This window comes from Aquarana catesbeiana, linkage group LG10 (genome assembly GCF_042186555.1).
Source record: "Aquarana catesbeiana isolate 2022-GZ linkage group LG10, ASM4218655v1, whole genome shotgun sequence".
NCBI lineage: Eukaryota > Metazoa > Chordata > Amphibia > Anura > Ranidae > Aquarana > Aquarana catesbeiana.
In genome coordinates, this window is record NC_133333.1 from 27,795,720 (window position 1) to 27,814,860 (window position 19,141).

Here is a 19,141-nt window from a genome sequence, read left to right on the forward strand (position 1 = left end):
CACATGTTCAAAATAAATGAACAGCCTTTGGAATACAGTGTAAAAATAAATCATTAACATCAACTGTTTTAAATTATCATACAAATTTATATTTGAAATCAAATCTTTATTATTTTCTGGCAGTAACATTGTGTGGGTGGATTTTTGCCAGTCACAGGCTGTGTCACGCCCCTCCAGCCTGTGTCTTAAATTAAGAGGGAGGTGAAACCTCCATCAATCAAGATGCAATATCCCATCCCCCATTGTGTTTAGCTGGTTAGTGGGCATGGAGGAGGAGGGAGGGAGTGGACTGTCATTTACTACTGTGTATACGCCCACATGTGTGACTCTATGGTCACATGGGCTGCTCAGATGTGATAGGGCGGACATGCTCAGCATAGAAACTCACTGAAAACTGACCATGTGCAGAGTTGCAAACACTGCTCTGCAAAATCCCTAGCTGAGTTGGGGACATGGACAGGAGGGGGAGACAGAGAGCAGCAGGATCAACCAGGTTTTTTGTAGAATACAGAAAATGAATCTCAGTGACTGAGTGGGTATGAACAGCATGCAATACACCATTTATTGATAGTTTTTTATGATGTGGGTTTAGTGACACCTTAACCACTTCAGCCCTGGAAGGATTTGCCCCGTAATGACCAGGCCATTTATTGCGATACCGCACTGCGACGCTTTAACTGACAATTGCGCGATCGTGCGACTCTCTACCCAAACAAAATTGACGTCCTTTTTTACCCAAAAATAGAGCTTTCTTTTTGTGATATTTGATCACCTTTGCGGTTTTTATTATTTGCGCTATAAACAAAAAAAGGCCGACAATTTTGAAAAAAAAAAATTTTTTTTTTTACTTTCTGCTATAATACATAAGCAAAAAAATATTTAAAAAAAATAATTTATTCATCAGTTTAGGCCGATATATATTCTTCTACATATTTTTGGTTAAAAAAAAATCGCAATAGGCGTCTATTGATTGGTTTGTGCAAAAATTATCTACAATTTTCTACAAACTTCGGGATAGATTCAGGGACTTTTGTTTATTTTTTTATTGTTTTTACTAGTAATGGCGGCGATCTGGCATTTTTCGCAGGACTGCGACATTGCGGCGGATCCCAATTGACACTTTTTGGGGACCAGTGACATTATTACATTGATCAGCGCTATAAAAATGCCCTGCTCAATGTAAAAATGTCACTGGCATGGAAGGGGTTAACACTAGGGGGCAATCAAGGGGTCACCTGTGTTCCCTCAGCGTGTTCTAAGTGTAGGGGGGATTTTCTTACTGGGACATGACAGAGATCGCTGTTCCCGATCACTGGGAGCAGTAGATCCCTGTCATGTCATTAGGCAGAACGGGCAGAGGTGGCTCTCTAATTAGACGAAATAGGCGGTGGCCTCAGGCCTCCCAGTCATAGGGGCCTCGCACAGCTGGCTAGTTTACCTAATTAGAGAGCCGCCCCTTCCAGCAGCAGAGATCTCCTCCATCACACAGTCCTGTATCCCCTCACTTTGCTACAGAGAGAGATACGGGCTGCGAGTGAGACGTGTGATCGGAGCTCCGGATCACAGACAGGGAGAGCCGCTCAGTGTAGAGCTCTGACAGATCTCCCCCCTCCCCCTTCTGCCCGCACAGCCAAACAGAAGAGGAGAGAGAGCTTCTGCTCCTCCTCCTCCCGCCCTCTCCTCCTGTGTCTGCCCCGCCCACTCTCCTCGGCAGTGTTCTCTGCTCTGCCTCACAGAAGGGGATGTGTGGGCGGGAAGATTCAAGCTGAAGACCAGCAAAGAGAAAAGGACAAGGGGAGTCTGATCCATCAATCCATCCATCCCTCCTGCCTCCCAGTGAGTACACTGATGTAGGGGATGCTCTTCCTTCCCTTCCGTCTCCACCCCCTTCTCTTTCTTTCTTTCTTTCCTTCTATCTTTCCTTCTTTCTATCTATCTATCTTTCTATCTATCTATCTATCTATCTATCTATCTATCTATCTATCTATCTATCTATCTATCTATCTATCTATCTATCTTTCTATCTATCTATCTTTCTATCTATCTATCTATCTATCTATCTATCTATCTATCTATCTATCTATCTATCTATCTATCTATCTATCCTTCCATCTTTCTTTCTTTCTTTCTTTCTTTCTTTCGTTCCTTCCATTTTTTTTTCTCTTTCTCTTTCTTTCTCTTTTTTTTCTCCTTCCTTCCTTCCTTCCTTCCTTCCTTCCTTCCTTCCTTCCTTCCTTCCTTCCTTCCTTCCTTCCTTCCTTCCTTCCTTCCTTCCTTCCTTCCTTCCTTCCTTCCTTCCTTCCTTCCTTCCTTCTTTCCATCCTTCCTTCCCCACCCATCCCCCTTTTATTTCTCTCTTTGTGACAGCCTACCAGAATAGGTAGGATCTGTGAGAGCAGCTTCCCTGTGCAGCTCTGCTTGAGGAAAATATATCTTTATTATGCCCACTTACCTACCCCCTGTACTGTCCACTCCCCTATACTGTACACTCCTAATACAGTTCATTTTCATCCCTTGAATTTTTTTTTCCCATTATGGGAGTGAGTGGGGCCTCATGTCTAAGTTTTGCCTAAGGCCTCACAAAGTCTAGAGCCGCCTCTGAGAACGGGGAATGGCCTTGTTTACACTGGCAGTTCCTCGTCTGTACGCAGCGATCACAGTAGGTCCGCGGAGTGATTCTAACTGTAGGGGGAGGGGACTCACAAAGGGAGGAGACCGATCGGTGTTCCTCTGTACTGTGAAGACACAATTGGTCTCCTCTCACCTGACAGGACTTGAATCAGTGTGTTTACACACACAGATCCACGGTTCTGCTCTGTTAACGGGCAATCGCGGGTGCCCGGCGGACATCACGGCCGCCGGGCACGAGCATCGGCTCCCGAGTGACGCGGCGGGGGCGTGCGCGTGCCCCCCCCAGACGGCCGGGAAGCCCAGGACGTCATATGACGCCCACCCAGGATGGTAGATCCCTCCTGCGGACCAGTGTTAATTTTAGTCTTAGGACCAGTGTTGCCAACCGCCCGTTAATTTACAGGCAGCCCGTAAAAAGCACCCCATTTTCGGGGCGCCCGTGAATGCCCGTTACGGGCAGCCGGTGCCCGTAAAAAATATGGCTGCGGGCCGGCCATGCAACTGCGCATGCGCCGTTCCGAAGCCTGCAGGACTCGGGAGAGATCGTACGAGCTCGGCAGGCCGGCGCATGCGCAGTAATGTAATGACGCCGCCTGGCGCCATTTTTAAACAGAAGCTGCCGGCCGCCGCTCGTTCTTCAGTTCTCGGCGGTTCAGCGGGGGGAGCAGGAGGAGCCATGTCACCGGGTCCGGCCACGGCAGGACGTCAGTGAGGGACAGAAGTGACAGCCTCTGACCATCTCCTGTGCCCGCAGCCTCTGCTCTGACCATCTCCTGTGCCCACAGCACAGCCTCTGCTCTGACCATCTCCTGTGCCCACAGCACAGCCTCTGCTCTGACCATCTCCTGTGCCCCACACAGCCTCTGCTCTGACCATCTCCTGTGCCCACACAGCCTCTGCTCTGACCATCTCCTGTGCCCACACAGCCTCTGCTCTGACCATCTCCTGTGCCCACACAGCCTCTGCTCTGACCATCTCCTGTGCCCACAGCACAGCCTCTGCTCTGACCATCTCCTGTGCCCCACACAGCCTCTGCTCTGACCATCTCCCGTGCCCACACAGCCTCTGCTCTGACCATCTCCTGTGCCCACACAGCCTCTGCTCTGACCATCTCCTGTGCCCACACAGCCTCTGACCATCTCCTGTGCCCACACAGCCTCTGACCATCTCCTGTGCCCACACAGCCTCTGACCATCTCCTGTGCCCACAGCCTCTGACCATCTCCTGTGCCCGCAGCCTCTGACCATCTCCTGCCCAGTGCCCGCAGCCTCTGACCATCCCCTGCCCGCAGCCTCTGACCATCCCCTGCCCGCAGCCTCTGACCATCTCCTGCCCAGTGCCCACAGCCTCTGACCATCTCCTGCCCGCAGCCTCTGACCATCTCCTGCCCGCAGCCTCTGACCATCTCCTGCCCGCAGCCTCTGACCATCTCCTGCCCGCAGCCTCTGACCATCTCCTGCCCGCAGCCTCTGACCATCTCCTGCCCGCAGCCTCTGACCTATTCCTACATCATGTCTGCAGTCTCTGAGGGGGAGTCGGGAAAGGAGTCAAGAGTGGGAGCGCCGCCGGGATCATGGGGTCACGGGAGAAGTCAGTTGGAGAGGAGACCATAGGAAAACCAGAACCACCAAGCTGGAGCCATCTGACTGAGCCCTGCACGATGCACCTGAGAGGTCAGTGACAGCACCGACAAGTCAGTCTAGGGGGGTTGCTGATATAAGGGGGAGTGAATACAATAATGTAAGGGGCACTGATAAAAAGGTTTCCCCCTAAATTAGTAACTCCCCTTACCTTAGTGTATTCACTCTGCGGAAGGTGGCCTCTGGTCACCAGAGTGCCCACCACATCAGAGTTCCTGGCATTCCCCTTTAAATCAAAGTCTGCAGGATTGCCCCTTACAGTGCAAAGGGGAACTCAATCTGCGGACCCTGATGTAATTGGGAACTCTGATGTAAAGGGAACACAGTGGACTCTGATATAAGGTGGTCTTTGGTCACCAGAGCCTCCCCTTACATCAGAGTTCCCCCTTAGACCATGATCTGCAGCGTTCCCCTTTACATAAGAGTTCCCCTTCACTGTAAGGGGGATCCCTGCAGACTCTGATGTAAGGAGGGAACCTAGTGCTAGCTGGGTTATAGTAACCTAACCTTCATGTCAATGGAGAAATATGTTTTTTAACTTTTGTTTAGCTTAAACACATTGCTAATAGCACTAGCTATATGTTTATAGTTCAAATATGTATCCTTGCACTGTTTAGCACTGAAAATAGTAACTTTAGGTACTTTTTTGCAGCGCCAGTAAAAAATGTGGATCTGTCAGTAATTTTCATGATTTTTGCCAGTAAAAAAAGTGGTGCCGTTTGTAAATTTTGTCATCCTGCCAGTAAATTTCACTTCAGTGGGTTGGCAACACTGCTTAGGACTAAAATGGCATTTTAGTTTTAGTCCCATTTTAGTCTTCTGCAATTGTTTTAGTTTTAGTCGTATTTAGTCAACTAAATCTCCAGTACATTTTAGTAATTGCAATTAAGTTTTAGTCATAGTCTTTTGACTAAAATGGCATTTTAGTTTTAGTCTCATTTTAATCTTAGGAATAAAATGGCTTTTAGTTTTAGTCGTATTTTAGTCATCTCATTTGTTTTTGTTTTAGTCGTATTTTAGTCGACTAAAATGTTTTAGTCATTTTAGACAACTAAATTAACACTGCTGTGGACGTCATATGATAATGGGCGGGATGGGAAGCGGTTAAAGCGGTATTAAAACCCAAAACCAAAAATTTTATATATTGCAGCATAATAATCACTAGATGTGGTGGCTGCATTAGTTTTCTTTATTTTAGGCTTTTTTTCCCCCTCTGTTTTCAGCTGGTGATCTGGCCAGTAACACACCTCCTGTATTAGAGTGCCTCCATTCTGGAGGAATGAGTACAGGGGGCACAGCACCATTGTCAGCCTGCGGGTGAGAGGAGTGTAATGGGCCGTACACACGACGATCGTGTGTATGTTCCATCGAACATTTGTTGTCGGACAATTACGTTCGTAAATGTTGGCCAACATTTGTTTGGCCGTGTGTATGCAAGACAAGTTGGAGCCAAGTCCTTAGGACAAAATTCCACAGTTTTGTTGTCGGAAAGTCCGATCGTGTGTACGGGCATTAGACGTACTAGCAGATTTAGATATACTAACAAACTGAATCCAAACTCCAGCTCACACTTTATAATTAAATTAAAATACAACATAGAATAAAAAAACACAGATTAAAAGACTGCCCATACAAGAGCTTTGTCATTGACTAAAGTAATAACCCCTGTCAGGTTTTTTTTTTTTTTCTTTTGCTATTTGTGTCCCAGTGGGGAGATTCCCCTTCAGTTCCTGTCCCATGGACAAAACAGGAAGTTGGAGGAAATCCCTCCAAAGTGAGGTTGTCAGCAGAAGATTTCCCCTTTATTCCTGTCGTGGTGACAACATAAAATTTGGGATTTTATTTCACTTTCAATAAACACCTCCCAACATTTTGAGATGGGAATGAGGGACACCTACTAACAAATGTATGTAGGCATAGGACACGCCCCCTGCCACACCCCTTAAAGGAGAATCAACCACAAAAAAAAGGTTAATTAAATCCACAAGGACTTTTTTTTACCACTACAGTTCCTTTATATTGGCTTTTAAAATGTACAAATGCAGCAATTTAGAAATGGGATGAAAGGTTTAGCGCTGGGAAACACTTTTTGAAAGATAAAAGGTGCATTTTATATACAACTATATAGATCAGAGCAAAATGAGGGACAAATGAGGAGGAATGAGGGACAGAGGGACATTGCTCCAAATCAGGGACAGTCCCCCGAAATCAGGGACAGTTGGAATCTATAACAATGGTTTATTTATTTATTTCAGGTACTTATACAGCGTTGTCAATTTACGCAGCGCTTTACATATACATTGTCCATTCACATCAGTCCCTGCCCTCCCCACTCTATCCAAAACAAAAAAAAAAGCTTTGCCTTTAGTTATACTTTAAGGCACGGATCAGGCAAATCTAAATGGAAAATCAAAAATATGGGAACGTGGGTTTATTGTCCTAATGGGTGAAATAATAGAACTCACCGGTAACAGTTAATTGGATCATGTGATTTACATAGTTGTACTTTTCTCCTCCATCATCTTGAAGTCTAAATAAATAAGGTTTATCACCATCACTAAACTGAACATCATTTATAGACATAGAGCAGTCCAACTTTGTCGCGTCTCCTGTAAAGAAGATCCGTCCCGGATTTTGTGGAGGATTCTTAGAAGGGTTTTGAGAAGAGACAACTTCTCCTTTTGAATCGCCCTTGTACCAGATTCCATAGGCCTGCGCTGATGTAGATCCAGACTCCAGAGTAAATCTGCATGGAATGTACACACATAGTCCTCTCTGCACACTGATATCACGTTGTACAATTACTGTGTATTTGGAATGATCAGCTCCAAAGGTAGTATCTGAAGAAAGAAAAATATATATGTTATTCCTTTATGGATAAACTGTAATGTTATGGAGTCAGTTTAAATTGTTTTAGATCTTTTTCCTTTACTCTGGACTCCCTCAAATCGGCTGCACCCTCCCCCACCACAAAGATGTCGGACCCTCCAGCAAGCCAACTGCAATGCAAGTCAGCTTCACTTAAAGTGATACTAAACTCACATCAGTAAAATCAGTCTGTACATGCAGCATGCTTGTTATACTCACTATGGAACTGAAGGGGTTAATCCTCTGCATTGTGTAACAAGGCTGGTGATCCTGTCTTCTGTGATCCTCCCCTTCTTCCACAGTCCCCAATCCATCTCCTGATAGAACAGAGCCGTAGGGACACTCTGCACATGCTCAGTTTGGTGTGTATTGCTAAAGAGGTTTTTTTTTTTGGGGGGGGGGGGGAGGGTGCATGTGATCAGCACAGGGCCAATCAGCGCTGTCCAGACAGAGGGCCAGGGCCCTGCAGCCTCATAGGACAGTCAGAGGAGAATGAAAACTTCCCTTACAAGCTTTAACCAGACACTGATAGAAGTCACAAGACTGCTATATACTGCTGATGAGAAAAGGTATTTAGCAGTTTATATTTACTAAAAGAATTGCATTTCCATGTTCTGTGTACTGTGGGAGCCCAGATATAATAAATATGCATAAAAGGTGAGTGCAGCACTAAACAAACAACAAGAAAAAATATTTTCAAAATTTGCAAGTGAAAAAAATGTAAAAGGGAAAACTAAGGCAGAGTCCCAGTGCAAAAAAATATTTTTCAAATTTGCAAGTAAAAAATAAAAACGAAAGCAAAGTCCCAGTGCAAAAATCAATCCATATATAAGAAAAACAGACATCCATCCATGTGAAATGTCGGTGGCAAATTGTAAAAAATCATGAAGAATCTTCAAATAAATGTGCATCCAGCTCCACACCCAAGTGAATAAGTACCCTGCTTACCAGCTATCTGTGACTGCTGAAAAAATAGATATAATAAATGCAGACTCCTGGGTTTAGTAACACTTTAAAATGGTTGTAAAACCTTACATATACCCAGTGAAGTGACTGGCCTCAAGTGTAAGTTGTACCTGTTTGTTTGCAGTCTTCTCTTCTCTATATCTGTTCAAAGTAAAGAATTTATAAAGCATGTTTGAGCTTTCATAAAACAGGGGGCAGAGATCTGAAGTCCCACTCTGCAGAGCTCAGTGAGGAGAGCTCTGAGAGCTGATTGGAGGGAAGGGACACACCCCCCTTCACACAGGAACAGAGCTGAGACTGTCAATCAGTTGGAGGTCCCTCCCCTGTCACCATTTTTCTCTTGGTGTCAGGAAAACTTGTCAGAAGTGATTCATGCTGATAGCAGAGGAAGGAAGCAGCAGACAGAAATGACACGTAGTGCTCTGGATTGAGACAAGTACACACTATAGAGGGATTTTGAACACAGGAGATCGGCTGTTAGACACAGGCAACGTATAGAGATCACTTTGCCTTTTCTCAGTGAATGCAAAACACCTCACTACCTCATCCAATCTGCTTCACAGAAAACGTAAAGTGATCTCTGAATGGTGCCCATATCTAGTAGCCAATCTTCTGTGTTCACAATACAGCAGGGCAGTTGTTTGGCCCAGGACCTGGAAGCTGGTGGAGATCACTACAACAGTGCCTAATACAGTGATATCCAGCTTCTAGATCAGTGATGGAGTACCTTGGCACCCCAGATGTTTTGGAACTACATTTCCCATGATGCTCTTGCACTCTGCAGTGTAGTTGAGCATCATGGGAAATGTAGTTCCAAAACATCTGGGGTACCAAGGTTCTCCATCACTGGTCTAGAGGGATCTCACAGGTAAGATATATGCAGAGTTATATTGGTCCAAGTTGGACAAGTGAAACTACATAAAATGTAGGTGTTGTTGGACCAACTAAAACTATGCAATAATATCCATTCCTGGATTTTTTCTTTAATGTGAATGTACAATATATGTGTAAAGCACTGCATAAATTGATAGCGCTATATAAGAACCTGAAAAAATAAATAATAAATACGAAGTGCAATATTTTCCAAACACACCGTTGACTCTCTTTGGCAAATCCATAGAATGAAACTATCAACTGAAGTTTTTTGCCATTTCATAATTGTAAAATGACATTAGTGTCAAATAAATGGACACATTGGAGCTTTTACAGATACAATTGCTAATGGTAATATAATATAAATATAATAAAATATATTAACCACTTGCCCACCAGGCCATAGCCAAGGAATAGCCGGGAATCTCCTTGACCATCGGGTCTCTCAGTCCAGGTGTGTCACAGATCGGGGTAAAGGGCCAATGGCAGCGGCCCTTTACAATGATGGCGTGATCACTTGTAAACAAATCAGAGCTTGTTCGGCTCCTCCCCTCTCCTTACGCCGATCGGTATAGTGTGTGAAGAGAGGGGGAGAGGCGGGTGCAGCAGCACTGTGGGCTGGATCTGAAGTTCCCGCAGCGCTGATCTGTGCTCAGCCATGTCTCATTCATCCATGGCTCATCCATCCATGACTCATCCATCCATCCATGCTCCATCCATGGCTCATCCATCCATGACTCATCCATCCATCCATGCTCCATCCATGGCTCCATCCATGCTCTATCCATGGCTCATTCATCCATCCATGGCTCATCCATCCATCCATGCTTCATCCATGTCTCATCCATCCATCCATGCTCCATCCATGGCTCATCCATCCATGACTCATCCACTCATCCATGCTTCATGCGTGCTCCATCCATGCTCTATCCATGGCTCATTCATCCATCCATGGCTCATCCATCCATCCATGCTCTATCCATGGCTCATCCATCCATGCTCCACCCACGGCTCATCCATCCATCCATGCTCCATCCATGGCTCTTCCATCCATCCCTGCTCCATTCATGTTCTATCCGTGCTCTATTCTTGGCTCATCCATCCATCCATGCTCCATCCGTGCTCCATCCATGCTCCATGCGTGCTAAATCCATGGCTCATCATCCATCTGTGCTCCATCCATGCTCCATCCATGGCTCATCTGTGCTCCATCCATCCCCATTCATGGCTCATCCATGGCTCATTCATGCTCATCCGTGCCACATCCATGTCTCATCAGTGATCATCCATGTCACATCAGTGATCATCCGTGCCATATCAGTGCTCATCCGTGCCACATCCATGACACATCAGTACTCATCTGTGCCACATCAGTTCTCATCCATGCCAAATCCATGCCACTTCAGTGCTCATCCATGCCACATCCATGCCACATCAGTGCTCATCCGTGACACATCAGTTCTCATCCGTGCCACATCAGTTCTCATCCGTGCCAAATCCATGCCACTTCAGTGCTCATCCATGCCAGATCAGTTCTCATCCGTGCCACATCCATGCCACATCAGTGCTCATCCGTGCCACATCCATGCCACATCAGTACTCATCCGTGCCAAATCCATGCCACTTCAGTGCTCATCCATGCCAGATCAGTGCTCATCCGTGCCACATCCATGCCACTACAGTGTCCATCAGTGCCTCACAAAAGTGTAATAGGTAATCAAATTAGATTTGACGGTGCTCCCGGCATGTTGGGCCTCTGTATGTGGCCAGGCTGTGGAAAAGTCTCACACATGTGGTATTGCCATACTCAGGAGGAGAAGCAGAATATATTTTGGGGTATCATTTTTGCTATGTGCATGCTATGTGTTAGAAATATCTTATAAATGGCCAACTATGTGTAAAAAAAAGCCTTTTCATTTTCTTTCCACATTTTCAAAAACTTGTGGAAAAAAGGACACGTTCAAAAGATTCATAATGCCTCATAGATTATACGTTGGGGTGTTAGCTTTCCAAAATGGGGTACATTTTTGGGCGTTTCCATTGTCCTGGTGCTCCAGGGCCTTCAAAAGTGTAAGAGGTAGTCTAGAAATTAGATGTTTAATTTATGCTCCTAGAATGCCTGAAGGTGCTCCCTGCATGTTGGGCCTCTCTATGTGGCCAGGCTGTGTAAAAGTCTCACACATGTGGTATCTTCATACTCAGGAGGAATAGCAGAATGTGTTTTGGGGTGTAATTTGTGGTATACATATGCTGTGTGTAAAAAATAACCCGTTAATATGACAATTTTGTGGGGAAAGAAAAGAAAACAAAAATATTCATTTTGCAAAGAATTGTGGGAAAATTACAACGTCAAAAAACTTGCCATGCCTCTTAATAAATACCTTGGATTGTCTACTTTCTAAAAATGGGTCATTTTGGGTCATGGGTACTGTCCTGGCTTGGTGGGGTCTCAAGAAATGAGATAGGCCGCCAGTACATCAGGTGTGATCAATTTTCAATGATTTGCACGATAGCTTGTACACTCTATAACTTTCACACAGACCAAATAATAATATACGCTGATTTGGGGTATTTTTTTTACCAAAGATATGTAGCAGTATAAATTTTGGCCAAAATTTATGAAGAAAAATTACGAATTTGCTACATTTTAAAACAGAAATTAAGAAAACTGCATGTTTTTACAAAATTTCCGGTCTTTTTTCATTGATAGCGCAAAAAATAAAAACCCAGAGGTGATCAAATACCACCAAAAGAAAGCTCTGTTTGTGTGAAAAAAAGGACAAAAATGTCATATGGGTACAGAGTAATTGTCATTCCAAATGTGAGAGTACTGAAAGCTGAAAATTGGTCTGGTTAAGAAGGAGGTTTAAGTGCCCAGTGGGTAAGTGGTAAAAAAATATAATGAAATGCTAAATATACGTACTCAGCAGAGAGGACATGATGAAGAGCAGCAACAAGAAGTGGTCTAGATCTGTAAATCCCATCTCGATGTGTATACGTATATTCCTGTAATACAAATCTGGGAGTGAGTACAGCTTGGGTAGAAGCCTTGTGTACAGTTCATTTTGCACTAATTTGCTCTAGTGACAATGTGAAATATGAAACAGCATCACCACTCTCCAAAACAGCTCAGAGGCCTACTTGGTGGTAAAACCAGGATTAAAAAGATGGAACTCTAACAACAAACCAACAGTTGCGACTCCCAAATATCTATCCTTGTAGATTTACCTTAAACTGTTGGTCGCATAGGGGTTGATTTACTAAAGGCAGACTGTGCACTTTGCAAAGTGCAGTTGCTCCAGCGCTTAATAAATAAGGTAAAGCTTCACTTTGCAAAGAATACCCAATAACAGGCAAGGAAAAAAAACCAGCATTTTTGCTTGCACATGATTGGATGATGGAAGTCAGCAGAGCACAGTGGTGCAGTGGGTAGCACTCTCGCCTCGCAGTAAGAAGGGTTGCTGGTTCGAATCCCGACCACGACACTACCTGCCTGGAGTTTGCATGTTCTCCCTGTGTCTGCGTGGGTTTCCTCCGGGTACTCCGGTTTCCTCCCACACTCCAAAGACATGCTGGTAGGTTAATTGGATCCTGTCTAAATTGGCCCTAGTATAGGTATGAATGTGAGTTAGGGACCTTAGATTGTAAGCTCCTTGAGGGTATAGGGACTGATGTGAATGTATAACATATATATGTAAAGCGCTGCGTAAATTGACGGCGCTATATAAGTACCTGAAATAAATAAATAAAATAAATTTGCTAAGCTCCGAAGCTAATACTCTTGCAAAGTACACAGTCTATTTGCCTTTAGTAAATCAATCCCCCAGTGACTTTACTGGTACCCCCTCTGGATTATTCTGGCATTAACTACAGCGTATGTGTTTTTTTTTTTTTCAAATGAAAAGGCTAAATACTTTCACCGCTGCTGTGCGGTCACATGATCACTCCCCGCTCTTCTTCCCTGATCTATAGAGAGGGGCGGGACGAGCCGAGTTTCCACTGTGACATAAGCTGGCCAGCCAAGGGAAGTCACCAGCTGGTGATATATTTTTTTTGGGGGGGGGGCAGCAAACAATCCAAACGCCACCCCCGCCCCCCGGTCGGGTCATAGGCACCCCCCTGGTCGGTCGGTCACTAGCCCCGAACTTACCCCATCTAGGTCGCCGGCAGCGCTTCCTCCGGGTGGCAGCTTCACCCTGCGTCTCCTCCTAGGCTTCGGCGGCTTCCCCTGCATTTCCTGCATTTCCTCCCTCGTCCTCCTTCGTGGCCAATAGGATCGTTTCTCCTCTCAGCCAATTGGGTGATAGGGACCCACTTCTTGACTTCTTATTAATTCACAACTGGGTGGGCTCGGGGGGCACGGTGCTCTGGGCCCCGAACCCACCCTTTTTTTAAGCCAATTATAGCCTTATGCACTAATCACGTGCTTCTAAAAAAAAGAACAAAAAAACCCATTGGAATCGATAGGTCCGGCACCCTCCATGACAATTAGGGGCCAGGCACATGGTATAGGACGTATGAACGGGTCGCCACTGGCATAGCTCCCAACTGTCCCTGATTTCGAGGGACTGTCCCCCTCATTTGTCCCTCATTTTGGTCTGATCTATATAGTTGTATATAAAATGCACTTTTTATGTTTCAAAAAGTGTTTCCCACCACTAAACCTTTCATCCAAGTTCTAAATTGCTGCATTTGTAAGTTTTTTAAAAGCCAATATAAAGGAATAGTAGTGGTAAAAAAAAAAGCCCTTGTGGATTTAATTAACCACTTGACGACCGCCTCACGCCGATTTACGTTGGCAAGGTGGCACAGACAGGCAAAATCACGTACATATACGTGATTTGCCTTCCGCGGGTGGGGGGTCCGATCGGACCCGAGGCGGTCGTCTTTTGTCCAGCGGCGATCAGAGGTGAGGGGGAGGCCATCCGTTCGTGGCCCCCCCCTCGCGATCGCCGCCGGCCAATCAGATCACTTCCTTTGCTGCTGTATGCTAAACAGCAGCAAAGGAAATGATGTCATCTCTCCTCGGCTCGGTATTCCGTTGCAGCGCCGAGGAGAGAAGACTTCACTGTGAGTGCACCAACACTACACAACACAGTAGAACATGCCAGGCACACAAAACACCCCGATCCCCCCCCCCCCCCCCACCTCCCTGTCACAAACTGACACCAGCAGTTTTTTTTTTTTCTGATTACTGCATTGGTGTCAGTTTGTGACAGTTACAGTGTTGGGACAGTGAATATTAGCCCCCTGTAGGTCTAGGATACCCCCCTAACCCCCCCTAATAAAGTTTTAACCCCTTGATCACCCCCCGTCACCAGTGTCGCTAAGCGATCATTTTTCTGATCGCTGTATTAGTGTCGCTGGTGACGCTAGTTAGGGACCTAAATATTTAGGTTCGCCGTCAGCGTTTTATAGCGACAGGGACCCCCATATACTATCTAATAAATGTTTTAACCCCTTGATGGCCCCCTAGTTAACCCTTTCACCACTGATCACCGTATAAGTGTTACGGGTGACGCTGGTTAGTTAGTTTATTTTTTTATAGTGTCAGGGCACCCGCCGTTTATTACCGAATAAAGGTTTAGCCCCCTGATCGCCCGGCGGTGATATGCGTCGCCCCAGGCAGCGTCAGATTAGCGCCAGTACCGCTAACACCCACGCACGCAGCATACGCCTCCCTTAGTGGTATAGTATCTGTACAGATCAATATCTGATCCGATCAGATCTATACTAGCGTCCCCAGCAGTTTAGGGTTCCCAAAAACACAGTGTTAGCGGGATCAGCCCAGATACCTGCTAGCACCTGCGTTTTGCCCCTCCGCCCGGCCCACCCAAGTGCAGTACCGATCGATCACTGTCACTTACAAAACACTAAACGCATAACTGCAGCGTTCGCAGAGTCAGGCCTGATCCCTGCGATCGCTAACAGTTTTTTTGGTAGCATTTTGGTGAACTGGCAAGCACCATCCCCAGGCAGCGTCAGGTTAGCCCCAGTAGCGCTAACACCCACGCACGCACCATACACCTCCCTTAGTGGTATAGTATCTGATCGGTTCAATATCTGATCCGATCAGATCTATACTAGCGTCCCCAGCAGTTTAGGGTTCCCAAAAACACAGTGTTAGCGGGATCAGCCCAGATACCTGCTAGCACCTGCATTTTGCCCCTCCGCCCGGCCCAGCCCACCCAAGTGCAGTATCGATCGATCACTGTCACTTACAAAACACTAAACGCATAACTGCAGCGTTCGCAGAGTCAGGCCTGATCCCTGCGATCGCTAATAGTTTTTTTGGTAGCTTTTTATTGAACTGGCAAGCGCCAGCGGCCTAGTACACCCCGGTCGTAGTCAAACCAGCACTGCAGTAACACTTGGTGACGTGGCGAGTCCCATAAGTGCAGTCAAGCTGGTGAGGTGACAAGCACAAGTAGTGTCCCGCTGCCACCAAAAAGACAAACACAGGCCCGTCGTGCCCATAGTGCCCTTCCTGCTGCATTCGCCAATCCTAATTGGGGACCCACCACTTCTGCAGTGCCCGTACTTCCCCCATTCACATCCCCAACCAAATGCAGTCGGCTGCATGAGAGGCATTTTCTTTATGTCCTCCCGAGTACCCCTACCCAACGAACCCCCCCAAAAAAGATGTCGTGTCTGCAGGAAGCGCGGATATAGGCGTGACACCCACTATTATTGTCCCTCCTGTCCTGACAATCCTGGTCTTTGCATTGGTGAATGTTTTGAACGCTACCATGCACTAGTTGAGTATTAGCGTAGGGTACAGCATTCCACAGACTAGGCACACTTTCACAGGGTCTCCCAAGATGCCATCGCATTTTGAGAGACCCGAACCTGGAACCGGTTACAGTTATAAAAGTTAGTTACAAAAAAAGTGTAAAAAAAAAAATATATATATATATAATAAAAAAAAATAGTTGTCGTTTTATTGTTCTCTCTCTCTCTCTCATTCTCTCTCTCTTGTTCTGCTCTTTTTTACTGTATTCTATTCTGCAATGTTTTATTGTTATTATGTTTTATCATGTTTGCTTTTCAGGTATGCAATTTTTTATACTTTACCGTTTACTGTGCTTTATTGTTAACCATTTTTTTGTCTTCAGGTACGCCTTTCTTGACTTTGAATGGTTATACCAGAATGATGCCTGCAGGTTTAGGTATCATCTTGGTATCATTCTTTTCAGCCAGCGGTCGGCTTTCATGTAAAAGCAATCCTAGCGGCTAATTAGCCTCTAGACTGCTTTTACAAGCCATGGGAGGGAATGCCCCCCCCCCCACCGTCTTCCGTGTTTTTCTCTGGCTCTCCTGTCTCAACAGGGAACCTGAGAATGCAGCCGGTGATTCAGCCAGCTGACCATAGAGCTGATCAGAGACCAGAGTGGCTCCAAACATCTCTATGGCCTAAGAAACCAGAAGCCACGAGCATTTTATGACTTAGATTTCGCCAGATGTAAATAGCGCCATTGGGAAATTGGGGAAGCATTTTATCACACCGATCTTGGTGTCATCAGATGCTTTGAGGGCAGAGGAGAGATCTAGGGTCTAATAGACCCCAATTTTTTCAAAAAAGAGTACCTGTCACTACCTATTGCTATCATAGGGGATATTTACATTCCCCGAGATAACAATAAAAATGATTAAAAAAAAAAAAAAATGAAAGGAACAGTTTAAAAATAAGATAAAAAAGCAAAAAAATAATAAAGAAAAAAAAAAAAAGCACCCCTGTCGCCCCCTGCTCTCGCGCTAAGGCGAACGCAAGCGGCGGTCTGTCGTCAAACGTAATCAGCAATTGCACCATGCATGTGAGGTATCGCCGCGAAGGTCAGATCGAGGGTAGTAATTTTTGCAGTAGACCTCCTCTGTAAATCTAAAGTGGTAATGAGTAAAGGCTTTTAAAGGCTTTTAAAAATGTATTTATTTTGTTGCCACTGCACGTTTGTGCGCAATTTTAAAGCATGTCATGTTTGGTATCCATGTACTCGGCCTAAGATCATCTTTTTTATTTCATCAAACATTTGGGCAATATAGTGTGTTTTAGTGCATTAAAATTTAAAAAAGTGTGTTTTTTCCCCAAAAAATGCGTTTGAAAAATCGCTGCGCAAATACTGTGTGAAAAAAAAAAAATGAAACACCCACCATTTTAATCTGTAGGGCATTTGCTTTAAAAAAATATATAATGTTTGGGGGTTCAAAGTAATTTTTTTGCAAAAAAAAATAACTTTTTCATGTAAACAAAAAGTGTCAGAAAGGGCTTTGTCTTCAAGTGGTTAGAAGAGTGGGTGATGTGTGACATAAGCTTCTAAATGTTGTGCATAAAATGCCAGGATAGTTCAAACCCCCCATTTTGGAAAGTTGACACCCCAAGCTATTTGCTGAGAGGCATGTCGAGTCCATGGAATATTTTATATTGCGACACAAGTTGCGGGAAAGAGACAAATTTTTTTTTTTTTGCACAAAGTTGTCACTAAATGATATATTGCTCAAACATGCCATGGGAATATGTGAAATTACACCCCAAAATACATTCTGCTGCTTCTCCTGAGTACGGGGATACCACATGTGTGAGACTTTTTGGGAGCCTAGCCGCGTATGGGACCCCGAAAACCAAGCACCGCCTTCAGGCTTTCTAAGGGCGTGAATTTTTGATTTCACTCTTCACTGCCTATCACAATTTCGGAGGCCATGGAAAGCCCAGGTGGCACAAAACCCCCCCAAATGACCCCATTTTGGAAAGTAGACACCCCAAGCTATTTGCTGAGAGGTATAGTGAGTATTTTGCAGACCTCACTTTTTGTCACAAAGTTTTGAAAATTGAAAAAAGAAAAAAAAAAAAGTTTTTTCTTGTCTTTCTTCATTTTCAAAAACAAATGAGAGCTGCAAAATACTCACCATGCCTCACAGCAAATAGCTTGGGGTGTCTACTTTCCAAAATGGGGTCATTTGGGGGGGGTTTGTGCCACCTGGGCATTCCATGACCTCCGAAACTGTGATAGGCAGTGAAGAGTGAAATCAAAAATTTTCACCCTTAGAAATCCTGAAGGCGGTGCTTGGTTTTCGGGGCCCCGTACGCGGCTAGGCTCCCAAAAAGTCCCACACATGTGGTATGCCCATACTCAGGAGAAGCAGCTAAATGTATTTTGGGGTGCAATTCCACATATGCCCATGGCCTGTGTGAGTAATATATCATTTAGTGACAACTTTGTGCAAAAAAAAAAAAAAAAAAGTGTCACTTTCCCGCAACTTGTGTCAAAATATAAAATATTCCATGGACTCAATATGCCTCTCAGCAAATAGCTTGGGGTGTCTACTTTCCAAAATGGGGTCATTTGGGGGGGTTTTGTGCCACCTGGGCATTCCATGGCCTCCGAAACTGCGATAGGCAGTGAAGAGTGAAATCAAAAATTTACACCCTTAGAAATCCTGAAGGCGGTGATTGGTTTTCGGGGCCCCGTACGCGGCTAAGCTCCCAAAAAGTCCCACACATGTGGTATCCCCATACTCAGGAACAGCAGCTGAATGTATTTTGGGGTGCAATTCCACATAGGCCCATGGCCTGTGTGAGCAATATATCATTTAGTGACAACTTTTTGTAAATATTTTTTTTTTGTCATTATTCAATCACTTGGGACAAAAAAAATAAATATTCAATGGGTTCAACATGCCTCTCAGCAATTTCCTTGGGGTGTCTACTTTCCAAAATGGGGTCATTTGGGGGGGTTTTGTACTGCCCTGCCATTTTAGCACCTCAAGAAATGACATAGGCAGTCATAAACTAAAAGCTGTGTAAATTACAGAAAATGTACCCTAGTTTGTAGACGCTATAACTTTTGCGCAAACCAATAAATATATGCTTATTGACATTTTTTTTACCAAAGACATGTGGCCGAATACATTTTGGCCTAAATGTATGACTAAAATTTAGTTTATTGGATTTTTTTTTATAACAAAAAGTAGAAAATATCATTTTTTTTCAAAATTTTCGGTCTTTTTCCGTTTATAGCGCAAAAAATAAAAACTGCAGAGGTGATCAAATACCATCAAAAGAAAGCTCTATTTGTGGGAAGAAAAGGACGCAAATTTCGTTTGGGTACAGCATTGCATGACCGCGCAATTAGCAGTTAAAGCGACGCAGTGCCAAATTGGAAAAAGAC

At 44.8% G+C, this 19,141-nt stretch overlaps 1 protein-coding gene across 2 annotated transcripts in view; it reads right to left on the reverse strand.

Annotated features, from left to right (window-relative positions):
* The window catches only part of LOC141110500 (sialic acid-binding Ig-like lectin 14), a 57,659-nt gene that overhangs the window by 33,399 nt on the left and 5,119 nt on the right, over window positions 1-19,141 (reverse strand). For both annotated transcript variants that reach the window (XM_073601879.1, XM_073601878.1), the window contains exons 2-3: window positions 11,902-11,984; window positions 6,737-7,111 (exon numbers count right to left, since the gene is read on the reverse strand). In XM_073601879.1, the coding sequence (XP_073457980.1) occupies window positions 6,737-7,111; window positions 11,902-11,962 (436 nt within the window). In that variant the 5' untranslated portion in view covers window positions 11,963-11,984. The remainder of the gene's footprint in view (window positions 1-6,736; window positions 7,112-11,901; window positions 11,985-19,141) is intronic.